Source organism: Penicillium bovifimosum (assembly GCF_028826915.1).
Source record: "Penicillium bovifimosum strain IBT 22155 chromosome Unknown utg000007l_segment0_segment0, whole genome shotgun sequence".
Taxonomy (NCBI): Eukaryota; Fungi; Ascomycota; class Eurotiomycetes; order Eurotiales; family Aspergillaceae; genus Penicillium; species Penicillium bovifimosum.
In genome coordinates, this window is record NW_026622716.1 from 1,867,821 (window position 1) to 1,888,945 (window position 21,125).

Consider the following 21,125-nt stretch of genomic DNA (forward strand, 5'->3'; position numbering starts at 1 on the left):
TCATGCTTGACCGATCGTCCCAATCTGAATCAACAAGATAGCATATAGTATCCATAGACGAATCAGGTAAAGTCAACCGAAGCCAGAATCGCACATTCACACCGACAGCCGAAAGCCATAGGCCCCCGGTCACCCGGTGGAACGAACAATTTAGCCTAACATGATGGAGGAAATTCGGTCCCCGCATGTCTTGGCGTCTGGAGCCAAGCCTTCATCGCGTGAGATGAAACCGACATGGATGTATTCCTCGTGTTCGGCAAGATCAATATCTCTTGTGGTACAATGGCGATATCGAGGTCCATCGCTTCATATCACTCGGAACATATTGTTCCGTACTCCGCGCTTCATGGCATTTGCTTTCCCGTCTTCGTATTCGATTCCGGAGGCTCCTCCTTCTCCGGACATTTGTTCGAGGCGCTCGCGGAGCTCGGCGTCGGCTTGGGAGACGGTTTGGGGCTTGGGTGGTAGCGTGTGGCGCTTGTTTCCGTCGGTTGGGGCAGTGGTCTTGGATGTCTGATCACTTTGCTCTTGCTTGGGCTTGGATTTCTCAGGGTCTGATTGTTAGATGCACATGTGTCAGCTCTGACAGGTTATTCATAGCACTCAGGAGATGTACCGACCTTCAGCTTTTGAGGGTCTGAGCGAAGTTGTAGATAAGTATCGAGCGGATGGTATGCGTAATTGACGGGTCAAGGTGACATCTAGAAGTGTCCTAGACGGTAGTAGATTGCTAGTCATTTTGAGTAAGTCTCGTGCTTGTTGTTCGTCCAAATAAGGTATATTCACGATCAAATCTGAAGTTTGTATACACATCAACAGGATATCGGCCACTGACGCAATGTTGAACATGCGTGCACGTGATGAGTCATGTGATACGGATCCCCCCGCGATTCGATTGGTGATTCACGAACTTATCTTTGTCAATTGCTTCCCCGAACTTCGTCGACGAGTCTGCCCCAAATCAATCTCAATATGGCATCTGTCGCTTACTATGAGCTTTACCGTGGCAGCAGGTACTCTTCATCATGAGAAATAAGACTCAAAGATCCAAAGCTGACTCAAGGAACCTCCACTCCAGCCTTGGGCTGTCTCTCACCGATACTCTCGATGACCTTATCAATGAAGGCCGCATCGAGCCCCAGCTGGCCATGAAAATCCTCGGCACCTTTGACAAGGTTGTCACCGAAGTCTTGGCCGATAAAGTCCGAGCCAGACTCACTTTCAAGGTAATGCTTCAAGGGATCACATTGCCAAACGGTTCTTGGTTCAATCTCAGCTGAATGAGGCTGACATGCAATTTGTTTCCTTCACAGGGCCACCTCGATACCTACCGTTTCTGCGACGAAGTTTGGACCTTCCTGATCAAGGATGTATCCTTCAAGCTGGACAACCAGACAACCGTGACCGCGGAGAAGGTGAAGATCGTGAGCTGCAACAGCAAGCGACCTGGCGAGGCATAAATTCTTTCTTGCATGGACAGAGACACTGGCGTTTTCATTTCCCTCAACTTCCTGGATAGGCGTTCTACCGGCTGTGCCGTTCTTGATTTCGAGATATCCTGCACAAGGCGTTCGAGGCGGCTCCTGTCCTTTTCATTTTGCATTGCCGATGCTTTAAATGGCATTAGATACCCGAAAGAATGAATACAATGTTCAGAACAAGTTCGTTAACGTAGTGAAGCTGCAAATTGAAACATTTAAGTGGCGCGCAGGACTGAGTTGCGCGGAATGCGGGCGGGTGATCTCACCTTATCATATCAGCCGTGGATGCCTATCAGCAGCTCTCTTTCCCTCACTTTAGACCTTTACCCAAGATTGCGCGACTATGTAACGTCTTGGCTGTTGTCTATATGCTCTACAATAATGCCGAGAACCTTGCCCTGGCTTCGTAACGGGAACGGCGACCCCGTGAAGAAAGAGTCAACACCGCGAAAGCGCGTCAAACCGGAGCCCAGTCCTGATCGCGACATCACTCCTAAGAACCCCCCATTGTCTCCCAACAAGCGCGATTTCTTCAGATCATGTAAGTCTCGATTGTAGAATATCTGTGGTCAAACTTACATTGGTACTGATTGTGTGTACAGCTCAAAGTCCGCCGACCTCACCGCTCAGACATTGTCCCCCCGAAGAGTATGATCTCTGTCATGCCCGGCGCAATCAGAAAGGGTGGCTAATATATATGCAACAGGTTTCTTATTGAAGGGATTGAGCACGACGATGGCTGGGTCATGGTTGAAGACGAGTTCTACGCCGTTGCGCAAACGTTCACACAGCATCTACATCATGCCGAATACCTACGACGAAGGAAGGAAGTGAAAGCCGCCAATGCAGCCGGAATAAAAGACATTGAAAGACACACAGACGGTCGTACACCTTTGCCGAAGGGAGTTGAATGGAGAAGAGAAGCTGAGACGCTGAGGGAGCGTCAAAAAGCTGGACTCGCGAAGATGGGGGACCCAGGAGCCGACCAGAACGACGAGGACGACGATGATGAGAGATGGGCTGGAACACATCTCCATGATCTCATGACCAGTCCACGAAAATCACGGGCTCTAGCTGGTGTTTCCGCGCCGAAGTCGTCCACCAGAGCTGCTGCGGGCTTTGGTCAGGCGCCTCTCTCGAGCACTGGACGAGCTCGGGTGAACAGTATTGGGAGCGTCACTGCTGGATCAATGGAACCATCTGTTGAAAACATTGACATAAGTGAAGAGACAGCCTCGGGTTCAGATGACGATCTTGACCTAGACACTCTACCGGTCGTACTACCGCCGCCCAAGAGAACGAAAGTCGTGCCACAACAAGACCGAGCTGACGTTCAGACAACGCCTCGGGCGGACCAGAAATCAAAACCACAAAACTCAAAACTACAAAGCACTTCTACGGTGAAACGGGCAGCAGCGCCAGTACGGGGGCGACCAGGTCCAGTGAACAGGTTCAAATCGAGAGTCCAATCGCTTTTTGATGAGCTTGATGAACTGCCAGAGTCATCTCGGTTAGATGCATCTGTGTCTATTGGTAACAAAGAACCTTCTGAAAAACAATCGTCTGTAACAGGCGAGGGGAACAATTCAACCCCCAAAAATCCCCGACACAATGAAGTGCCTACCTTCTTAGTGTGACCATCCATGAATGAACCCAATTAATCCTCCGAACAAGCCAGTTCGGCTGTTCGTACTTCCTCCGCCTTGATCGTTTCGACTGGGGCCTTTATCTCATGGCCTGTATCGGTGTTCGGTTTCCTCGCTCGTGATAACCTCAAGCGCTCTCGGAGCCGGATTGTGACAGTCTCACGCTCATCCTTCGAACACGGCCCTGTACCTTGCTCTTCGTGGATGTCGGTAGAGATACCATCTCGATGGTTGTTCCGTCCTTCTCCGCGGTCGCCGTGTAGCTTTTCTGGGACGTCAGCGTACTGTGATTGATTCGTCAGATTCGATCGCTCCGTCGGATTTTGAAGAATGGGCGATAGGACTGACTCGGCATCAGAGAAGCAAGCAGGCAATTCTTCCTTTCGGAAGTTGGTTGGGGGACCCTGTTTTGTGTACTTGTTAGCGACTTTCTTTTGGCGATACTCCACCACCCCGGTTTCACTTGGATGGACTTACAATTTCAATGACCCTCCCCTTCTCGCGTCTGAACGGGCCCTTGAGGCACCGAAAGATTTGTCGAAAGCAGTCCATGTTGGATGGTTGTTCTGTTGTTTGTTGCTAAGAGCGGACAAGAAAGCTCTTATAAAGGGTTGGATCGTTCGCGGGAGCTTGCAACAGTGGCGTTTCCAGCTGGAATGGCCTTGAATGAACACAAGGAAACGTGAAAAGAATGAAGGCAACGCTTGGAGGTGAAACAAATGCTATACAACGAGAGACAATACGAAACGAAAGACTGGGGATGGCAACCCAAAGAAAGCAAAAGCAACAAAAAAAGAAATAGGTTGCAGCTGCTCTACACCATTGAGGCGAGTTTAGAGAATGAGAGACTCGAAGATAGAGGTGGAGCGAGAGTACATATATGATTTCCTATATGAATTAAAGTTAGCGGCAGATGCAGAATGCACATCCATGCTCCTCCCGCCGTGTCAAGGACAAACCGACCCACAGTCTCGACCCAGTGGACTAGGCGACAGCCGTGCCTGTGGCATGAACAGAATGACAGGCTCCGTATTCGCTACGAAACAGCTCCCAATCCCTTTGCTCGGGCTGTGACACATTCCAATCTGGCAGTTAGCTCCCCTGGCGGCACCTGCGGGTCCTCCCTACGAGACAGCACTGCATGGGATTGGCTCGGAGAGATCCAAATGCTTGGAGATCATCTTGCCTCTTCCGGCGCTAATTGAGCATTCAGGTGTTATCTATCAAAGACGATCTGCCTTACGGACATTACTGCGTATGCAGACAATATTAAGATCTATACCATGCCACGATCTGCTGCAAAGCATCGGGTGCAACATAACAGATGGGCATTACAGGCGGACAGCCATGGCCTGCAGGCTGCAGGGAACAGTCCGAAGTCTATGCAGTCATGTTATGCGCCTTCGACCCTCAGTGGAGCTCGCGGAGAGGCATATTAGTCCAGACTAAAGGGGTAAAAGGGAGGTGTAGCCAAGAGAATCCTCGTGTCTTTGGCAGGAGCTGTTCGGTATCCCTCTCGGCCTTTTCCCTTTTGGATCGAAATTCCCATGTCACTTGTGGGTTCTGTCCCGTTTTCTCCAGCATACTGTACCAAATATTTCATTTTAGCTATCCGCTGATCCCCTTCGTGCCCGTTTGCTGGATCGGATATGTGCATCAACGAACCTTGCAAAAGCCTTCGAATCTCGCGGAGATAGACGGGATTCTTTGTCCCTGGTTCAAGATGAAGGGAATTTTAGTTCTCCTCACGCAAGCTAACCACACATGTGTCAGTCTGAATACCTCTTTGCCTCATTACCATTGCCTTTGTCTCGGAAACCGGGGCGCTCTATCGGTTCCCGGCAACGCAATTTTAGACATTTCGTGGATGCATCGTCGATCTTTAATTCTGTAACAGTGCCGATCGATCATGAATTCCTCACTGACAGTGACAGGGATGATCGGATGAACTACTGATTACACAGTATGTTGTATCTACGCAGGGCTAGATATGTGATAATATTTCGAATCACGGCTTGATCTGGTGGCGGAAGACGCAGGGCTAACCTGAGACTTTGCAAGAGACATCGCACCCAATACATCTTAGAGACAAGGCAATAGTATCATGTCTTTCTCCATACGAACACCAGTGGACCCTCACCCCGCACAAGGCAAAAAAACAAACATGAAAAATGCAGTCCCCTTAGCCATCCCGAAAAGAGAAAGGTAGACTCGGCTTCCTTTGTTATGCCCTTTCTTTGTCGCCCAATGATTATACCCCAACAGTTTTCCAGAAATTCTACCATTTGAATCGAAACAGAAGAGAACCTTGCGGGTGGCTGCGAGGCTTGGGAATGGTCGTAGACTCGTAGTTTTTCATTTTGTTGCTCCCTTGCATCGGAGTAATGCCAGGTCATAAAGGCCAGCTGTCAGCCATCAGTACGGCCCTAATTTACACAATAATTAAGCAGATACAAAATTCGCATTCTCTATTACAATAGCAATTGAATCTAGATGAATTCAAGAGCTAGAAACAGCTCCAATCTCTTCTTTCGTTGATATCGCAGGTGTTTCATCCTAGCAAACGAACCCGAGCCTACCCGAGCCCTAACTTACGGTAACCACAGGGATAGGGAATTCGTGAACTTCGCGTTGATCGAAAGACTATGAATAACTCGACCAACCCTTAAACAGACTTCAATATAGTGGCAACAGCTCAAGTATTCCTATTGAATTCTATTCTCATTGTGACAGGTCAATCCCTTATAGTTACAGCACTCTTCTGATAAATGATTAAATGCAGTATGGACGGAAACGACCGATAAGCTCAGGGCTGGCATGCAGCTAAGTCCCTAGTAATGCAAGGCCTCTCCAGATCTGCAAGTTCGGACAAAAAGAGTCTAAAGACTGCCTCGATACAGTGTAGTATTGGTAGGTAAAGAAGGTCTAATGCGGCCTCCCCAAGCTTTGATGCTTGGCTTGCATTCCTGCCTATTAAACTCAGTTAAGCGACGCGGGTTTGTTGGAATGTATTTCCGTTTGTTCATTCCCCTATCGTTTTGCTCGTCTTTGTAACCTTACTTGCTAGGCTGGATGGGATGAACAACCTACTAGGTATCTTGAACTTCCATTGATGATAAACGGGCATATGGTTATAGCATATATTCTTCCATGATATCTACAGACTCCGAGGCTTCATATCCCATTATACAATGAGAGAAACTGTCAAAGGACCCCATTGGTGAAATCAATAGCCTGCGCCTTCTCAATAAGTCCGTCCAGAGACTTGACAAACGCCTGATGAGCCGGGTCGCTCTCCACATAGTAGTCTCGGTCTGCAGCACTCGCAAACTCTACGACAAACGCATGTGTGATGCCATTCTATATCGTAGCAAGAGTAGCTTTAGCAACCTTTCCAATATAGTTATACTTCGCAGGATGGAGATGTTGGAGCTCACCTGAATGCCTTCGGGCGAATTGTCTTTTCCTCCTGATGCTGATATGATATATGGCTTTTGTGATGATCGGTGAATGCAATTGTCTTTCAGGGCAAGCATACGTCCACAGACCTGTTGTAGGGGAGTATTAGTATTCGTTCATGTATATTTTGAGTGTTTTCATAGATCGTACATCGCGGATAGCTTCGGCAGCCACGTCTGCCTTGAATTGGAACAATACGATGTGGATAATCGACATTTTGACTACTTCGAAGGGGTGGCAAGTAAATTTACTATTCGTGAGAAGATGAAAGAATCAGGGACGATATTGCTCGCTAGTAGAAGCGGGGTAAAATTCGAACAACATCACATGACTGAGGCTTTCTGATACATTGGATGATTGCCGATCGGAGTCTCTTCTTCTACGTGTTCTAATATCATCAGGAGTACGCAGTAAATGGAGCGGAAAGCCACACCCCGTGACCCCGGTAGCTATTGTACCGCTAATTGGAGGAACCAGCGCGAAAGGAAAGTACCTTGGAGTAGCTGTTTCTGAGATTTCTAAACGAGGTGGTACTATTGAATATGAAATGGCTAATAATGTATGACAATGCTTCTTACCTATGATTTCACATCATTGATAACGCTTGCAGCATGACTTGGATAAAGCTTAGAAGGATGCTTATACCCCCGACAATAGCGACCAGCCAGAACGTCCAGTGCTGTAGAACATTGCGTCGATCTTTCATGAGCCCAACAACGTTATTTGGTCGTGCGTCTCTCAAATCGTTTGCTATAAGCTCGATCCGGTCATACAGCACGGGAAAGTCTCGGGCAGCGAGATAAAGAGGCCTGTCAGTTGGGAGTATAGCTGAGCAGTGTCCAATCCGTTTCTGTGTACACAACGGGAAAAGCAAAGGATCAATTGGGTGGCTGTGAAAATCTGGCATCGTATAGAATTGGCGAAACAATTTCCTTGACCGTGCCGACTGAGCAAAAAGAAGATGATAAGAGAGAAGTACCTCTCGTAGAAATTGCTCAATATCTTCTTCTTTGGCGCGCGGATCTGCAGAGGCATTTTCGATGCTAGAGAATGCATATATCGAACCGCGTCCACGAAGCATCGCAGCACAGAACGATGGGTACCGAAAGAGCGTCAACGTCCTGGTGGATTTGTCATAGTCGAGGTGTAAGGCCAGGACATCCACCCATCGTATATGAACACGAAGCAAGACATGGAGCAGGTACGCATTTGTCTCGTCCGGATGCAAGGGCTGCCAGACCGATACCATGCTGCTCGTCTTACTCGCGAAATAAGGAGAATTCGAGGATGGAGCAGGTAAAAGTTGCCCAAAAGCTTTGAGCAGGACAGACAACGGCCGGTCAGAAAGCTCAATTGGGACCTTAAACGTATCGAACACAATACCTGAGTGAGGCTGGTCGGAGTCGCAGTTGATGATTAATTCGTCTGCCAAGTGGAGGTCAAAATCGGCCTGATACAGCATTGAAGCCCAACCAAGAGCTGCGAATACAAGAAGCGTCTGATGGTGTTCTTGATCTTCTGCAGAATCAAATACTCCTGTGTCTCGTAGATGTACAGTAATCTCGTCAATAGAGGCCCCCTCGATCCCGCATGTGTAGTCGTCAATCGCCTCAAAAAGGACGCGCAAGCTTTGCTGCTTCTCTTGAAGCTTGTATTGCCCGACTCGAAGGTACAAAAGATAGGAAGGTATTTTTTCCCGTTGTTGAGAGAGCCACTCTGCGTACCAGCGCATGTCGAGGGCAAATTGCGTGGGGTCGGTGCCGCATAGCTTCACTTGAGGAGGTTGGTTTCTGCGCAGGCCATTGGGGGAGTCTTTCGCGAGAAGCACAATGACTCTAGTGATAGACAGCTTGCGGAAGCTGGGCGACCAACCGATTTTGGTGGCTACCATAGTGAAGTTGATATAGGCTTGGAGTCAATGCACAGTTGCTTGACAGTTGGGTATAACGATTGTGATATTGGCCAGGGTCTCCCTTATGAGAGTTTTAGCATTTGTAGTTCCTCGCCTTAAGCCCCTTCTAGCCGCGTAAACCGCAAGATGCTACATAATCGTTTCAGCTTTCAGCCTCCGGCGCATCCTTGCAAATCCACAGGCGCTAAAATACTTTGTAGGAGATATTATCATATCCACCCCAAAGCTCTTTCTAAGACTATAGAAAAGAAAGAAAAAAAAACCGAGGACCTCAAATCTCTTGGCTCACCTAAAATAGCCGCCCTAAATGGGGGAGGGCGCGTTCCTACCTGCCTGAGCGACGATCTTGGTGTCGGCGCTAGTTGTATGAACTATGCCAACTGTAAACTGTTGAGTTCAGTAAATCAGGCATGAATCGCTTTTCGCCCTGCGGGGGCCGTTCTCTGTCTCCCATGGCTACAGAAGCCCTGATCTTTCTGCCTACGCCCCCGAAGACCTTGGTTTCATGGTGGTGTTGAGTTGAAGGCTACGGCACGTGACCGGCACGGAAGAACCACTCTTCCGTGCACTGGCCAAAACACCCTCTCTAGCCCCAAAGGCTACATGTGACCTTAAGTTACGAAAAGCCGAATGGATTCTCTCTCTCTCTCTCTAGCCCCCTGACGGCTTCCAGTTAACCAATCCATCCAACACACAAGATATATCCTGAATCCTACATCTGTAGAATCAACGGTTTTTCAGACCTTCTCACTCGCAACAAATCTCGGCCTCACAGCTCCGCAGGCCTTCTCCTGTCTTGTGAGCCATTCATCCTTCTTCTTGGACTCAGAGGGCCGAGATTTGTTGCGAGTGAGGAGGTCTGAAAAGCCGTTGATCTCGAGGGTGCGATTCATCAACTTAGAAAGATCGAGCCCGGCTTTCCTGGGTTGTACGTAGAGCTGAATCTCACTATTCGACAAATTGCCATCTTCCCCGACCAAGAATTCCCACGAAGCCATTACCCGTCGGGTACCTGAACCAGAGACCCACACAAATTTGGCAATCCGTCTTCCGTGTTTGGACCCTGGTTCATTAAGATCGTGCCCCTTTCTAGCTGGGACCCGCAATTCTCCATTGTTGAGGGGAAGGTCTAGCGAACATCCGTACCGATCCGCGGTACATTGCCTGTTGGTCTGCAGTCTTTCTGTTTCAAGACTTCAGATGGAATAAGCGAGTTAACTAATATGCAGACCAGATACTCTACGGAACATTTATTTCAGCCCCCAAGGGGAAACCAGGTGAAACGCCTAGAGGCTATGTTAACATGTATCGAGCTAGTATTAATAAAATAGCTCACTGTGGTATAACAGATGTATAGTTTTAAGCTAGTTGAGGCAATGGAGCATGGAAATATAAGAAATGGTTAGTTTCCTCAGTGAACATTGAACCGAATCCTGAAAACACTTCTCTCTCTATTCGAACCGCTTTTGAAGGATAATCACTTTTGTTTGAGCTTCATTAAGTCAGGCACAAGTGGTAACATGCCTTCCACAGCGCAACTATTAGTGGCGCTTGCACTTTCCTCGGGGATTTCTGCCAAGCCAGATCAAAAGGCTTGGGAAATAGCCTATTCCAACTGTCCCATTGAGTGTGCTCCAAGCACCAACCCCACCCCTGGACAATGGAGCGCATACCGAGGCTTTGAGGATCTTGCTTTTTGCAACGAGACTATGCTGCTAGGTTTTTCACTCTACAACGAAAGTCCATCCGTCAGCGTACATGCTTGTCAAATCACAACCGATGCTCAAGAATCTATCAAAGTGAGCTCCAAGGTTGCAGATACCTCATATTCCGACGAAGAGATCAAGTTTGAAGTTGGCTGGTGGGGAAACGCCACTTTAAAGATATCGGAAGGAACCAATCAGGCTCTGAATGAATTGAAGGCATCTGTCTTGAACTCACAAAAAACTTCCTCGAAGGCTGAGTTTGCCTACTCCGATGGATCTCTTGCCGGGATATTCGTTGGGTCAGATATTGAGTCCTCCGACGTATCAATAAATGCCTTGCAAAATTTCATTGAAGATCTAAACAAAAACCCCATACCTGGCCAAATACTCTTCCAGTACTGTGGCATCGACTCAGGTCGTGGATTGGGTCTTGTTATTGATACTACTGGTAATTTCACCGGTGTGAGACAGATCATGCGCGGCTGGGATGAATCAACATGTGCTGGAGGCTTTGACGGACGCCGTAATCTATCGCAGTCTGTGAAGATAAGAAAGCTACCCCAGATTTCTTCAAGCACTTCAGCGTCCAATGAGACCCATCAACACAGCAGGAGACATCACGGCAATCACCTTAGGCACGAATCATTGCATCGTCGTTCAACTTGCAAGACAACGCAGGCTAAGGGCGGAGATACTTGCAGCGGTCTTGCAACAAAATGCGGCATTAGCTTGACAGAATTCTACAACTACAACACCGATAAGAGCCGTTGCTCTCCTTTGATCGTTGGCTCATACTTTTGCTGTGGTGCCGGAGATCTTCCTGACTTGTCGCCCAAGCCCAATGATGATGGCACTTGTGCAAGCTACACTATCCAAACAGATGATTCATGCTCCAAATTGGCCGCTGCCAACGACATCACAGCTAAAGAAATTGAGAAATACAATGAAAATACATGGGGTTGGACTGGTTGTGGCATACTTCAAGCAAAGCTCAATATTTGCCTAAGCTCTGGAGATCCACCAATGCCTTCGATATACGGGAATGCAGTCTGCGGTCCGCAGGTTAATGGTACCACAAGACCAACAGATGGCACAGACCTTGCTGATCTGAACCCGTGCCCTCTCAACGCCTGCTGTGATGTATGGGGTCAGTGTGGTATCACTTCTGACTTCTGCACAAAGACCAACTCCACTACTGGCGCTCCTGGAACAGCGAAAAATGGAACTAATGGTTGTATCTCAAATTGTGGTACGGATATCGTTAATAACGATGATGCTCCAAGTGATTTTCTCTCAGTCGGATACTTCGAGGCCTTTGATCAACAGCGCGAATGTCTGAATATGGACATAACAAACTTTGACACAGGTTCTTATTCTCATCTTCACTTTGCCTTTGCTTCAATCACAACCGACTACGATATCAATGTCACAACCGTCCAAGGCCAGTTTGATAAGCTCAAGACTTTGAGTGGAACCAAGCGTATTCTTTCGTTTGGCGGTTGGTCCTTCTCAACAGATGCCGACTCCTTCCCAATCTTTCGCAAGGGTGTTACGGATGCCAACCGAGAGCTTTTTGCCACAAATGCCGCTAACTTCATTGAGGACAATGACCTTGACGGTATTGACTTTGACTGGGAGTACCCCGGTGCCCCTGATATCCCTGGAATTCCTGCTGGTGATGAGGGGGATGGTGATCGCTATCTGGAGTTCTTGAAGCTTGTTCGCAAGAACTTACCAGATGATAAGTCTCTCTCTCTTGCTGTGCCAGCATCATTCTGGTATCTGAAAGGATTCCCCATTGCAAATATCTCAGACACTGTTAATTACATTGTGTTTATGTCTTATGATCTTCATGGCCAATGGGATTACGGAAATCAGTATCCAGACCCTGGATGCAAGTCAGGAGCCTGTCTTCGATCTCATGTCAACCTGACCGAGACGACAAGTGCTTTATCCATGATCACAAAGGCAGGAGTTCCGGGGTCAAAAGTCGTCGGTATGGCTAGCTACGGTCGTTCATTCGAGATGGCTGAAGCAGGCTGCACTGGACCAAATTGCAAATATACAGGCCCAGATTCTGGTGCCACTCCAGGACGATGCACCAACACGGCTGGCTACATTGCCAACGCTGAACTCAATGAGATCATTGATACCAACGATTCTCCTGAGAAGAGCTTCGATAAAGGAAGTGACAGCAACATCTTGGTATACAATAAAACTCAGTGGGTGACATACATGGACGATACTACCAAGGAGACACAACAATTCTGTACAGCCAAGAGAGATGATCTGGGATGGGAGACTCTGAGCAGAGTAAAGATAAACGCTAACCACTTTAGGTAACCAGCTAGTCAATATAGTGCCGTAATGTGAGGTGGGGGATATAATAACATCAAGCCAATCATATAAAGGCAAGGCTTACGCAAAATGATTCGATCTGGACAAACTTGAGCATAGAAAAAGACTCTGCATTCTCTACAAACAAGAATGTAGTTGGTGGGGCTGGTCCAAAGGAAAATATGCGGATGAAAACCTCTCATGCGAATCCCATTCACAGAGTTGATATCCCTATTCACCCTTGGACCCCTCGCTGCAAAGCTAAAAACAAAAAGAAAGGAATAACAACACATCTTTACTCATCTTCAACGAATCCACAGACTCATCTTTCATAACCTGTAGCACATGCACACCTCTCGGCGATGGAAATAGGAAGCCAAAATCGCCAACATGGCAGCATGAGCTTCGACAATATCCATCATCGCAGCTTCCCCCAAATTGCGACTCGGCCGCAACACCGATACCATATTGCTTCCTGACCAAAGAGTCTTCATTCCCGCATCCTCCCTTTTGCCGGTCTGCTACAAAAACGCCTATTATGACGACTTTATCGGTCTGCTACAAGATGTGTCTTACGCTCCCTTTGGGCAGGATTTGACCTCATACACCAAGGTGTCACAATTGAAAAGCTTCACGCCATCCAGCTATGGGCCGGTCAGCTACGCCACAGTTCACTCATCTCGGTCACAGAAGACTCGTCGCACTTTGCATTCGCGGGTATCAGTGTCACAATGAAAGCACCCGAAGGACCACAAGTCTGACCCCCAGTTCCAGAGACACTCGCATCGGCTCCTACCAACCCGCCAAGGGCTCGTTTCACACAGAAACGGAAGCATTGTCCCATGAATAATCCACCCTATGTAAAAGACGCAACCACAATACAATCTCTATCAGTTAATGAATATAACCCAAGTAGATCATATTCGAAGGCCATCTGATGGTTGAAAATTCCGAGTCTAAGTATTGCTTGATTGAGCATGGAGCGGAGGATATCTTGGCGGGGTCAGGCATAAAAAATGTGCAATGTTTGCAGTATGATAGCGAGAACGCACATATGGTAGTTGAAGTCAGCACGGGGAGAGGGTCATGTCAGCGGTTCAGGCATATGCGGGATCGGGGTGCAATATAGAGATATTCAGGGTATTCAGGCAAAGGGAGCTGATTCCCATTGGAATTGTCTACAGAGTCATTTTTTTGTCAATTCCTGAAAGTCAGTTGCAAAGGATGATAGAATCGTCGGAGTGGGTCCTCTGGCCCCCACCCCCGCTAGGTCACGTGCAGCGCAGGGGTTTAAATACTTGGTTTCTCGAATATGTTTTTTGTCTTTCAACATCGTGACAATGTCTACTGATTTGTTTCAGAAATTGCCACCCGAAGTCATACTTCTTATCGTCAAGGACACAGCAGACTTTGTTGGCCTTGGCTCTCTTTTACATGCCTCAAAATGGATCGCCGATGTAATCTCACACAACCTTATCGATATTACTGAGGAGCTATTGGCATCATTTCCTATGACTAGAAATGGGAATGAGAATTTGTTCCTATTTTCTTGCTTGATAAACGAGCCAGGACTCAACTTTTCAGATCTTGATGATCTTAAATCCAAATTCACGGATCTTTCTCTTCGCAATTTCAATGAGAAGACGATTTACAGAACTCTTCGACAGGGTGCCCATATCCAACGTCTCGCTTGTGCATGTATCTCTAAACTCCGTGAAAACCTCGAAATTGGGTTGGAATCTGCCATGGATGCGGAGTGGGAAAAGAGCTTATTTCCTGATTGGCGACAACAGATGACCGCAGAGGCGTCTTGGATAGAAGAATCCCGTGTCTATAGGGCTCTATGGTGCTTGCAAATTTTATCTGACATTTACCATGCTTCTGGCCAAGTAGCATTGCAAAATGACAGTGGAGGTTGGGGGTGGACATCAACAGAGAGAGAAAAACTTCCGCCGTTCGCGTCTCCCTTTCTCGCCCCCCAGAATGAGCCCAATTGTGTTGCTGAAGTACTTAAGCATCTCGGAGCTTCTTGTGTTGTCCCGTCAGACGACCCTATTGATGTCGAAACCACGGGGGGCATATCACCACGATACCTCTCACCTATATTCGAGTCTTTGCAAGTGAAAGGTCTGCAAAATTACCCTGTTTGGACCCCACCAACCCCGCCCGGAAGGACGATGTTTGGCCATCCGAAAAACCAACCCCTAGAGCCAGTTTGGGGCCGCGGCCCAGGATCTCTCGCCGGATCAGTTGGAACGAGAGTATGGTTCACTCTATACATAAGACAGCGTCGTTCACTGCGTCAGGATCCCCCGTTCCGCAATGCAAAAACATGTCATCAAACAGGCATATTTATATGGGATAACTGGAGACTGGTTTCTGTGGGCCTTGTTCAAGCGGCCGGTAGGCAATATAGGTTTCCTGCGCCGGATTTCTCCCGATGGTTTGAAGCGACGACGCTAGATGCGCCTCAAAAGTGCATGCTTGGTACTCTTGTGCACAGGTGGACTGCATTAGCGGAGACTCGGGTTTGAAATCGGCAGGTTGAATGTTTTTCCATGCGGTTGGAACTCTCCGCGGCCTGATCTTGCGCAAATTCATGTACGATTGATAATGTCATCTGATACTCTTACTGTTTTGGGGGATTCAGGCATGATAGAGTATTGATATATCAAGGCCATGATATTTCAGAGATCTACTCATATAGGCGTTCGCACTACAGGCATTAACTCCAGTGTATGCTATGATTAACAAGCTATCGGGAGTGCGGCAATAGTCTCGTCGCACGGTTAACACTTTATCACTTGCCCTGTTCTCTTTTTACATGAGAAGGAAGCCGAACTGGATAGTCAATTAAGTAGAAAATATTGAAAGGGGAAATGGAATTTCTTGCGTTTAGTCAAATACAAATATAGATTATATCAAGGGACAGACCACAAGCGGCCAATATTCGGTTGGTGAGGTAAGACCTTCACAGTCCAAAGGAGCATCGTCATCCATGTTGTCCTGACAATCCACAGGGTCGTCGAGATCTGGACACTTGAGCTGCCCAGGAGAATCGGAAGTCCCAGTATATGTGCAATCACTCATTCCATCCACATCGACCGGAATATCCAACGTACCGTCCGGGTAAGTCGGATTCGCGGTACTCAGATCATCAGGTGCCGATACACGCCCATCAGAGTCGCAGACATTGGTAGTCTCCCCAGGCTTGGTATTGTAGAAGTTTTACTCGTTTGGATTCAGACTGCTAGCATCATCACCCAGCGCAATCATAAGTGCAGCGGTGGCTGTTGGGGTCGAGGTAGAAGTGGTTGATGTAGGATCGCTCCCGCCGCCGCCGCCGCCTCCTCCGCCGCCTCCGCTATCAGATCCGCTGGTTGTTGAGCTGGAATCACTGGTAGTCGTGGCCGTGTTCGATACAGGTGTAAGGCTAACACTTGACATTGCATCCGGTGCGCCGTCTTGGCCCTGATCCTCGTATTGGTCGAAAGAATAGCAGACGGGGACTCCAGTCGTGCTAGTGACGGCGGTGATATCACAACCCACCTCGACCATGCTGCTTGTTGTGGTACACGAGACTGATGAAGTCCCACCGGTCGCGCAGGAAACCCAAAAATCAGTGACTGTGGATGCACTACAGCTAGTCGTAGTGTGGTCATCATCATCATCATCATCATCATCAGGGTCATCGTTCTCTGTCTCGTCGGGATCATTTGGATCGGCTGGTGGTGGGTCAGGGTCGATGGGATCAGGGAAGTCGGGATTGGGAGAAGAAGAACCCCCCCGCTCGAGCTGCCGCCACCGCCGCCACAGAATCGACCCTTACATAGACTTCCACAGCCAGTCTTGCATGGTCCCGGACCACCCTTTCCATGAGTCACAACGACTTCAGGGATTTTGGGAAATTGATCATCATCACTGTCCGAGCCGGTATTTTCATCGTCTGTGTCGTCGTCATCATCCGTATCTTTACCATCGTCAACATCGTCCGGTACATAAAGATTCGTGATGTGTGGCCAAGGGGGCAAAGTCACACTTCGAGTGACTGGAGAATGAGTAACACCACTCTGAGACAGGGGGTTTGGATCATCTGTAATGGTGACAACCTGCTCAGGCAGACGAGGAATGGGTACAAAAGTCAGATTGCTTGTTCCATTGATTGGGACGGTGATATTGACATTCGCCATAGGCAATTCCGTCAGAGTGACTGGGTATGAAGTTAGTACATAGAGCTCATTCGCTGAGGGAGGAATGAAATAGCTTACCAGCGGGTCCTTGAATGGAAGTTTGCTGCAAAATCCGCGTTATTGTGGTGGTTGGTGTCACATCACCATCGGTCCCCGTCACATCGATAGTTGTTGTCCAAGCCACATCAAGAGTCGTGGTATGAACTGGACGATGATAAACAGCACTTGGAGACAAAGGCCATGGCGGAAGTACCAAAACACAAGGGGCTTCGCAGTTCATTGCAGGTTTGTCATCTTCCCAAACTGACGGATCGACATAGAAAATCTGCTGATCCAAAGAGCTACCACCACCACTGCCAGCAGAATCGCCGGTGAAGGACTGTAAATCAACTGCCCAATCAACTGTGCCACCTAGATTCAGTCCCTTATAATAAGAGGTACGAGAATCCTTGGTAGTATCGTCCATGTATGCCACCCACTGAGTTTTATTGTATACCAAGATGTTGCTGTCACTTCCTTTATCGAAGCTCTTCTCAGCAGAATCGTTGGTATCAATGATCTCATTGAGTTCAGCGTTGGCAATGTAGCCAGCCGTGTTGGTGCATCGTCCTGGAGTGGCACCAGAATCTGGGCCTGTATATTTGCAATTTGGTCCAGTGCAGCTTGCTTCAGCCATCTCGAATGAACGACCGTAGCTAGCCATACCGACGACGACTTTTGACCCCGGAACTCCTGCCTTTGTGATCATGGATAAAGCACTTGTCGTCTCGGTCAGGTTGACATGAGATCGAAGACAGGCTCCTGACTTGCATCCAGGGTCTGGATACTGATTTCCGTAATCCCATTGGCCATGAAGATCATAAGACATAAACACAATGTAATTAACAGTGTCTGAGATATTTGCAATGGGGAATCCTTTCAGATACCAGAATGATGCTGGCACAGCAAGAGAGAGAGACTTATCATCTGGTAAGTTCTTGCGAACAAGCTTCAAGAACTCCAGATAGCGATCACCATCCCCCTCATCACCAGCAGGAATTCCAGGGATATCAGGGGCACCGGGGTACTCCCAGTCAAAGTCAATACCGTCAAGGAGCCGCAATTCTTCGGGCCGGTCAAGCAAATCATATTCATCGTCAATATTCCAATTAACTCGGTTGCCTCGTCTGTTCGGTTCGCAAAGCTGCAGCAGTGCAACCATGTCTTTGGTAACCTGTATGCGTCGAGCAAGAAGCTTGTCATCGTCAAAGGTCTCTGCATCAGGCCCGTAAAAGTTTTCCACCAGGCGTGCCCGTTCAGCAAAAAGATATTCTGGTTTTGGCAATTCCCAACTTTCATCACCAGAGTTTTCATCATCAGATGCTTCTTTAGAAGCTTCATCAGAATTGCCGAGGAGTTGTCCTATCTGTTTGTCAATTTCTAATACGGGCGCATTTTGGAAATGGTCTTCCCTAGCTGTTTCCCGCGTGTCGGTTGCTAACCTCTTTCGAAGCTTACCTATTTCCTTTTTGACATCCTCATGCCTTTGATGGAGGTGCGGAAAGGGGATTCGGGCATTTTTAACCAGTGCCGGCCAGGGATCGCATCTCCGCCATGAGCTCTCTCTTCTCTCGTCTAAGGTGCAAGATAGCTGGGTTTTGGCAAATAGCACGCTTGTGCGTATCGGTGAGCTCAGACGGAGCGTTGATATCCCTTTTTCTGAGCATGCTTCCGGCAAAACGTACAAGGCCCTCCTGAGGCGGTCGAAGAAGAACAATATGCTGGAGATCGCGTCCAATGAATTGTGATTGATAATGCTTTTCGAAGACGGCGTCGCCAGACTGACCAAGCACCCTTTGCCGTTCTTGGCTGGTGAAATTTCCTTAAAGCTGTTAGTCAACATCGGTAAGACAAAGTTTCCTCCGCCTTCACGGATGGTATGCTATTCATCATTTTGGCGCACCAATAACTTACGATTAACTTCATTTGCCGTCCAACGGCGAAAGTTGTAATGTCCAATATCGTCTTCGAATTTAGCGTCTCGGCCCAACTCTTTGAGGGCTTGCCGACTTGATTCATAAGTCATCGATAAAGACTTATGGAGTTCGTAGCCGTACAGAGTGCGCTCAAAGCGTCGAAGAATAGGAGTGTTCAGAACTTCTGGTTTCCACCGAAGAGGAAGGGATGAACTGTGCTTGGGAACTCGCAGCCTCCAAATGAGCTCTGGTGTGAGCTCCGTATTGACAAAAGCCCCATCACGGAAAGCGAACGAGATTATCTGAGCGATCGGGCAATATGCCAGTTGGTAGTCACCGTGCATGAAAAACTTGGTTCTGAAAAGAAACATAAGCGTCAAGCCAATTAAATATGAATTTGAGGTACAGTTGCATCCTTACCCATCGGCGCCTTCCGGTCGACCCTTGAGATTGCGAAACTCTATGATGGCACAGAGAACGTCCCGTTTGCTTTGAGGATCTTTCAAGTAGAAAAGTTCAATGTCACGATAGCAGACGGAATCCGGAAGGTCTTTCGACGAAATATACTTCGGAAGATCACTTTCAAACGTGTGGGTACGTTTGCGTTTGCCACAAGAGGAGTTGTCGGGTAAAGAGGTGTCTTGTGGAAGCAAGACACCGGGGCGAGTCCCAGTAATGGCAGACCATAGCTGTACTGTAGGAAATTGAACGATCATGTTTCCATGACGAAAAAACCTCGAATGGACCCAGTGATGACGGTAGATTGTACAGAAGACATCTACATCTAGTGTATTCTTGTCCTTCGTTCGTCGGGGAATCTTGCGCTCAGCCGGAAAGGGACCGTCGAGGTACTATGCCACCATTAGCCTAATCTCTGCATGCATGGAAGATATGCTCGTACCCGTCGAATCTGTTTGTGGACATTTTCATTGACACGGCGACGTGCAAACAGTTCGAAATATTGGCAAAGGCGGCGCCAGTACTCATCGTAAGACTGCAACCTCTTCTCTCGTGATGTTCTGAACATCCAGTCGAAAAAGTTCATGTAGATCGCTTCATCCTCCAAAAGAAGGAAGTCAACATAGTCCGCCTTCGACTGAATGGAATACCTATTCTCGTGAGTTGACCCTACCTACGACGCCTGATTCCGGGATTAACCACACTCACTTTCGCCAGTAGCGTTCGACAACGGCAATACCTAGCAAGGTCCTTGGCATGAAGTTTGGCGGTAGCCATCCAGAACGACGGAAATGTTCCAGTCTGGCTCGAGTTTCCTCGCAAAGGATGGGGTCGGTCCAGTATTGGTGCTCATCTTCCTGAGCCGACCGAACGAGCACAGGTGCCATCGAGAAAAGCCAAGATGGAGAACCGAGGTGAGAATCCGGAGTCACGGACAACAAGGTTGTCAAAGTCGATTTGTGGAGTGAGCGTTGGTGATGAAGAGAGACTTAGGGTCACTGAGAGAGAGGCGAGGGAGGAGATCCATCTTATAGGCGCCCGGCGAGACGAGACGAAAAGAGAGGGCGCATGGACGGGGCTGCAAAGGGGAGCCATTTTCGGCGTCGTTTGGTGGCAGGTGGAATCGCAGGGAAGGAGCAAGTGTCCAACGGGCGCCAACTTCGTCGCCGGAGGGTGACTAAGAGTGCTGGGTGGGTGCAAAATAGATGGGGTGCTGGGAGGGGGCGGTCAAGCGGCGGCTCGTTTTCCAAAATTACGGGTGGAAAGGCGGCCGTTTCTGGCGCCAAAAGCAGCCATTTTCAGCGTCGATTTCACAGGTCCTCATATTCTAGTTGTAACCCTGGAACCTTCCAACCTCGAATGCTCTCCCCTGTCAATATAGCTCCAATGTAAAGCATAGTTTTGAAGATGAGAGGTTTTAAGGTTTTTCAATCTTAAATTGCCTACAGTAAAACCCCGCTATACCGAATCAATTTTTGGGAATGGAATTATTCGCTATACCGGGCGATTCGTTAAGTCGGATACCATATATTTTTAAGTACAAAAGTAGGCACGAATATCCCCCTGGCGGCTGTTCTCAATAATAGAGCCCTGGAGCTTTATACTCAGCCTATTTAGGTTGCGAATTTGCTCGATATCACCTTCTTCCTGCTGCTCGAGGTAGGTTAGACCCTCTAAACACTCAAGGGCACGAGCCGCTGTTATATATATCCTGTGGTTCGTAGTTTGAAAGGACTTCTCGGATCGACTGCATCGTAGCGGGTGCTGAGACCGAGCTAGTTAGCTCGCCGCGTTGTGTACGGCTTGCTATTCCTCGACGTGCTTGGAACATCTGTAGCCAACCATTGCCAAAAGCAGGTAACGGCTCCCCTTGACATTGGGGGATATTCTTCCAGAAAAATTCAGCCTTCTCGCGGATTGTAGCTGCTGAGATGGTGATATAAGTACAAGGTAGAAAATATTGATGCTATGAGTGGAAAG

The 21,125-nt window shown here is 48.1% G+C and overlaps 8 protein-coding genes across 8 annotated transcripts; 3 read left to right on the top strand and 5 right to left on the bottom strand.

The window, feature by feature from the left end:
* Positions 1-306: 306 nt before the first annotated feature.
* On the bottom strand, positions 307-738 carry N7515_009627 (uncharacterized protein; the record flags this gene model as incomplete). Its single annotated transcript, XM_056670371.1, has 2 exons — positions 307-554; positions 621-738. The coding sequence occupies 2 exons, from the start codon at positions 736-738 to the stop codon at positions 307-309; spliced, it is 366 nt and encodes a 121-aa protein (XP_056518170.1).
* A 234-nt stretch (positions 739-972) lies between these two features.
* N7515_009628 (transcription initiation factor IIA subunit gamma) lies at positions 973-1,460 on the top strand (the record flags this gene model as incomplete). The annotated part of the gene is made up of 3 exons (XM_056670372.1): positions 973-1,013; positions 1,079-1,226; positions 1,314-1,460. 3 exons carry the CDS (start codon positions 973-975, stop codon positions 1,458-1,460), a joined length of 336 nt encoding a protein of 111 aa, XP_056518171.1.
* A 402-nt stretch (positions 1,461-1,862) lies between these two features.
* N7515_009629 (uncharacterized protein) lies at positions 1,863-3,118 on the top strand (the record flags this gene model as incomplete). Its single annotated transcript, XM_056670373.1, has 3 exons — positions 1,863-2,022; positions 2,084-2,129; positions 2,188-3,118. 3 exons carry the CDS (start codon positions 1,863-1,865, stop codon positions 3,116-3,118), a joined length of 1,137 nt encoding a protein of 378 aa, XP_056518172.1.
* Positions 3,119-3,138: 20 nt separating this feature from the next.
* Positions 3,139-3,679, bottom strand: N7515_009630 (uncharacterized protein; the record flags this gene model as incomplete). Its single annotated transcript, XM_056670374.1, has 2 exons — positions 3,139-3,531; positions 3,605-3,679. 2 exons carry the CDS (start codon positions 3,677-3,679, stop codon positions 3,139-3,141), a joined length of 468 nt encoding a protein of 155 aa, XP_056518173.1.
* A 2,652-nt stretch (positions 3,680-6,331) lies between these two features.
* On the bottom strand, positions 6,332-6,802 carry N7515_009631 (Dabb family protein; the record flags this gene model as incomplete). The annotated part of the gene is made up of 3 exons (XM_056670375.1): positions 6,332-6,487; positions 6,565-6,675; positions 6,737-6,802. 3 exons carry the CDS (start codon positions 6,800-6,802, stop codon positions 6,332-6,334), a joined length of 333 nt encoding a protein of 110 aa, XP_056518174.1.
* A 662-nt stretch (positions 6,803-7,464) lies between these two features.
* Positions 7,465-8,477, bottom strand: N7515_009632 (uncharacterized protein; the record flags this gene model as incomplete). The annotated part of the gene is made up of 2 exons (XM_056670376.1): positions 7,465-7,476; positions 7,566-8,477. The coding sequence occupies 2 exons, from the start codon at positions 8,475-8,477 to the stop codon at positions 7,465-7,467; spliced, it is 924 nt and encodes a 307-aa protein (XP_056518175.1).
* Positions 8,478-10,018: 1,541 nt separating this feature from the next.
* On the top strand, positions 10,019-12,547 carry N7515_009633 (uncharacterized protein; the record flags this gene model as incomplete). Its single annotated transcript, XM_056670377.1, has 1 exon — positions 10,019-12,547. One exon carries the CDS (start codon positions 10,019-10,021, stop codon positions 12,545-12,547), a length of 2,529 nt encoding a protein of 842 aa, XP_056518176.1.
* Positions 12,548-15,769: 3,222 nt separating this feature from the next.
* On the bottom strand, positions 15,770-17,599 carry N7515_009634 (uncharacterized protein; the record flags this gene model as incomplete). Its single annotated transcript, XM_056670378.1, has 3 exons — positions 15,770-16,365; positions 16,407-16,751; positions 16,810-17,599. The coding sequence occupies 3 exons, from the start codon at positions 17,597-17,599 to the stop codon at positions 15,770-15,772; spliced, it is 1,731 nt and encodes a 576-aa protein (XP_056518177.1).
* Positions 17,600-21,125: the final 3,526 nt, after the last annotated feature.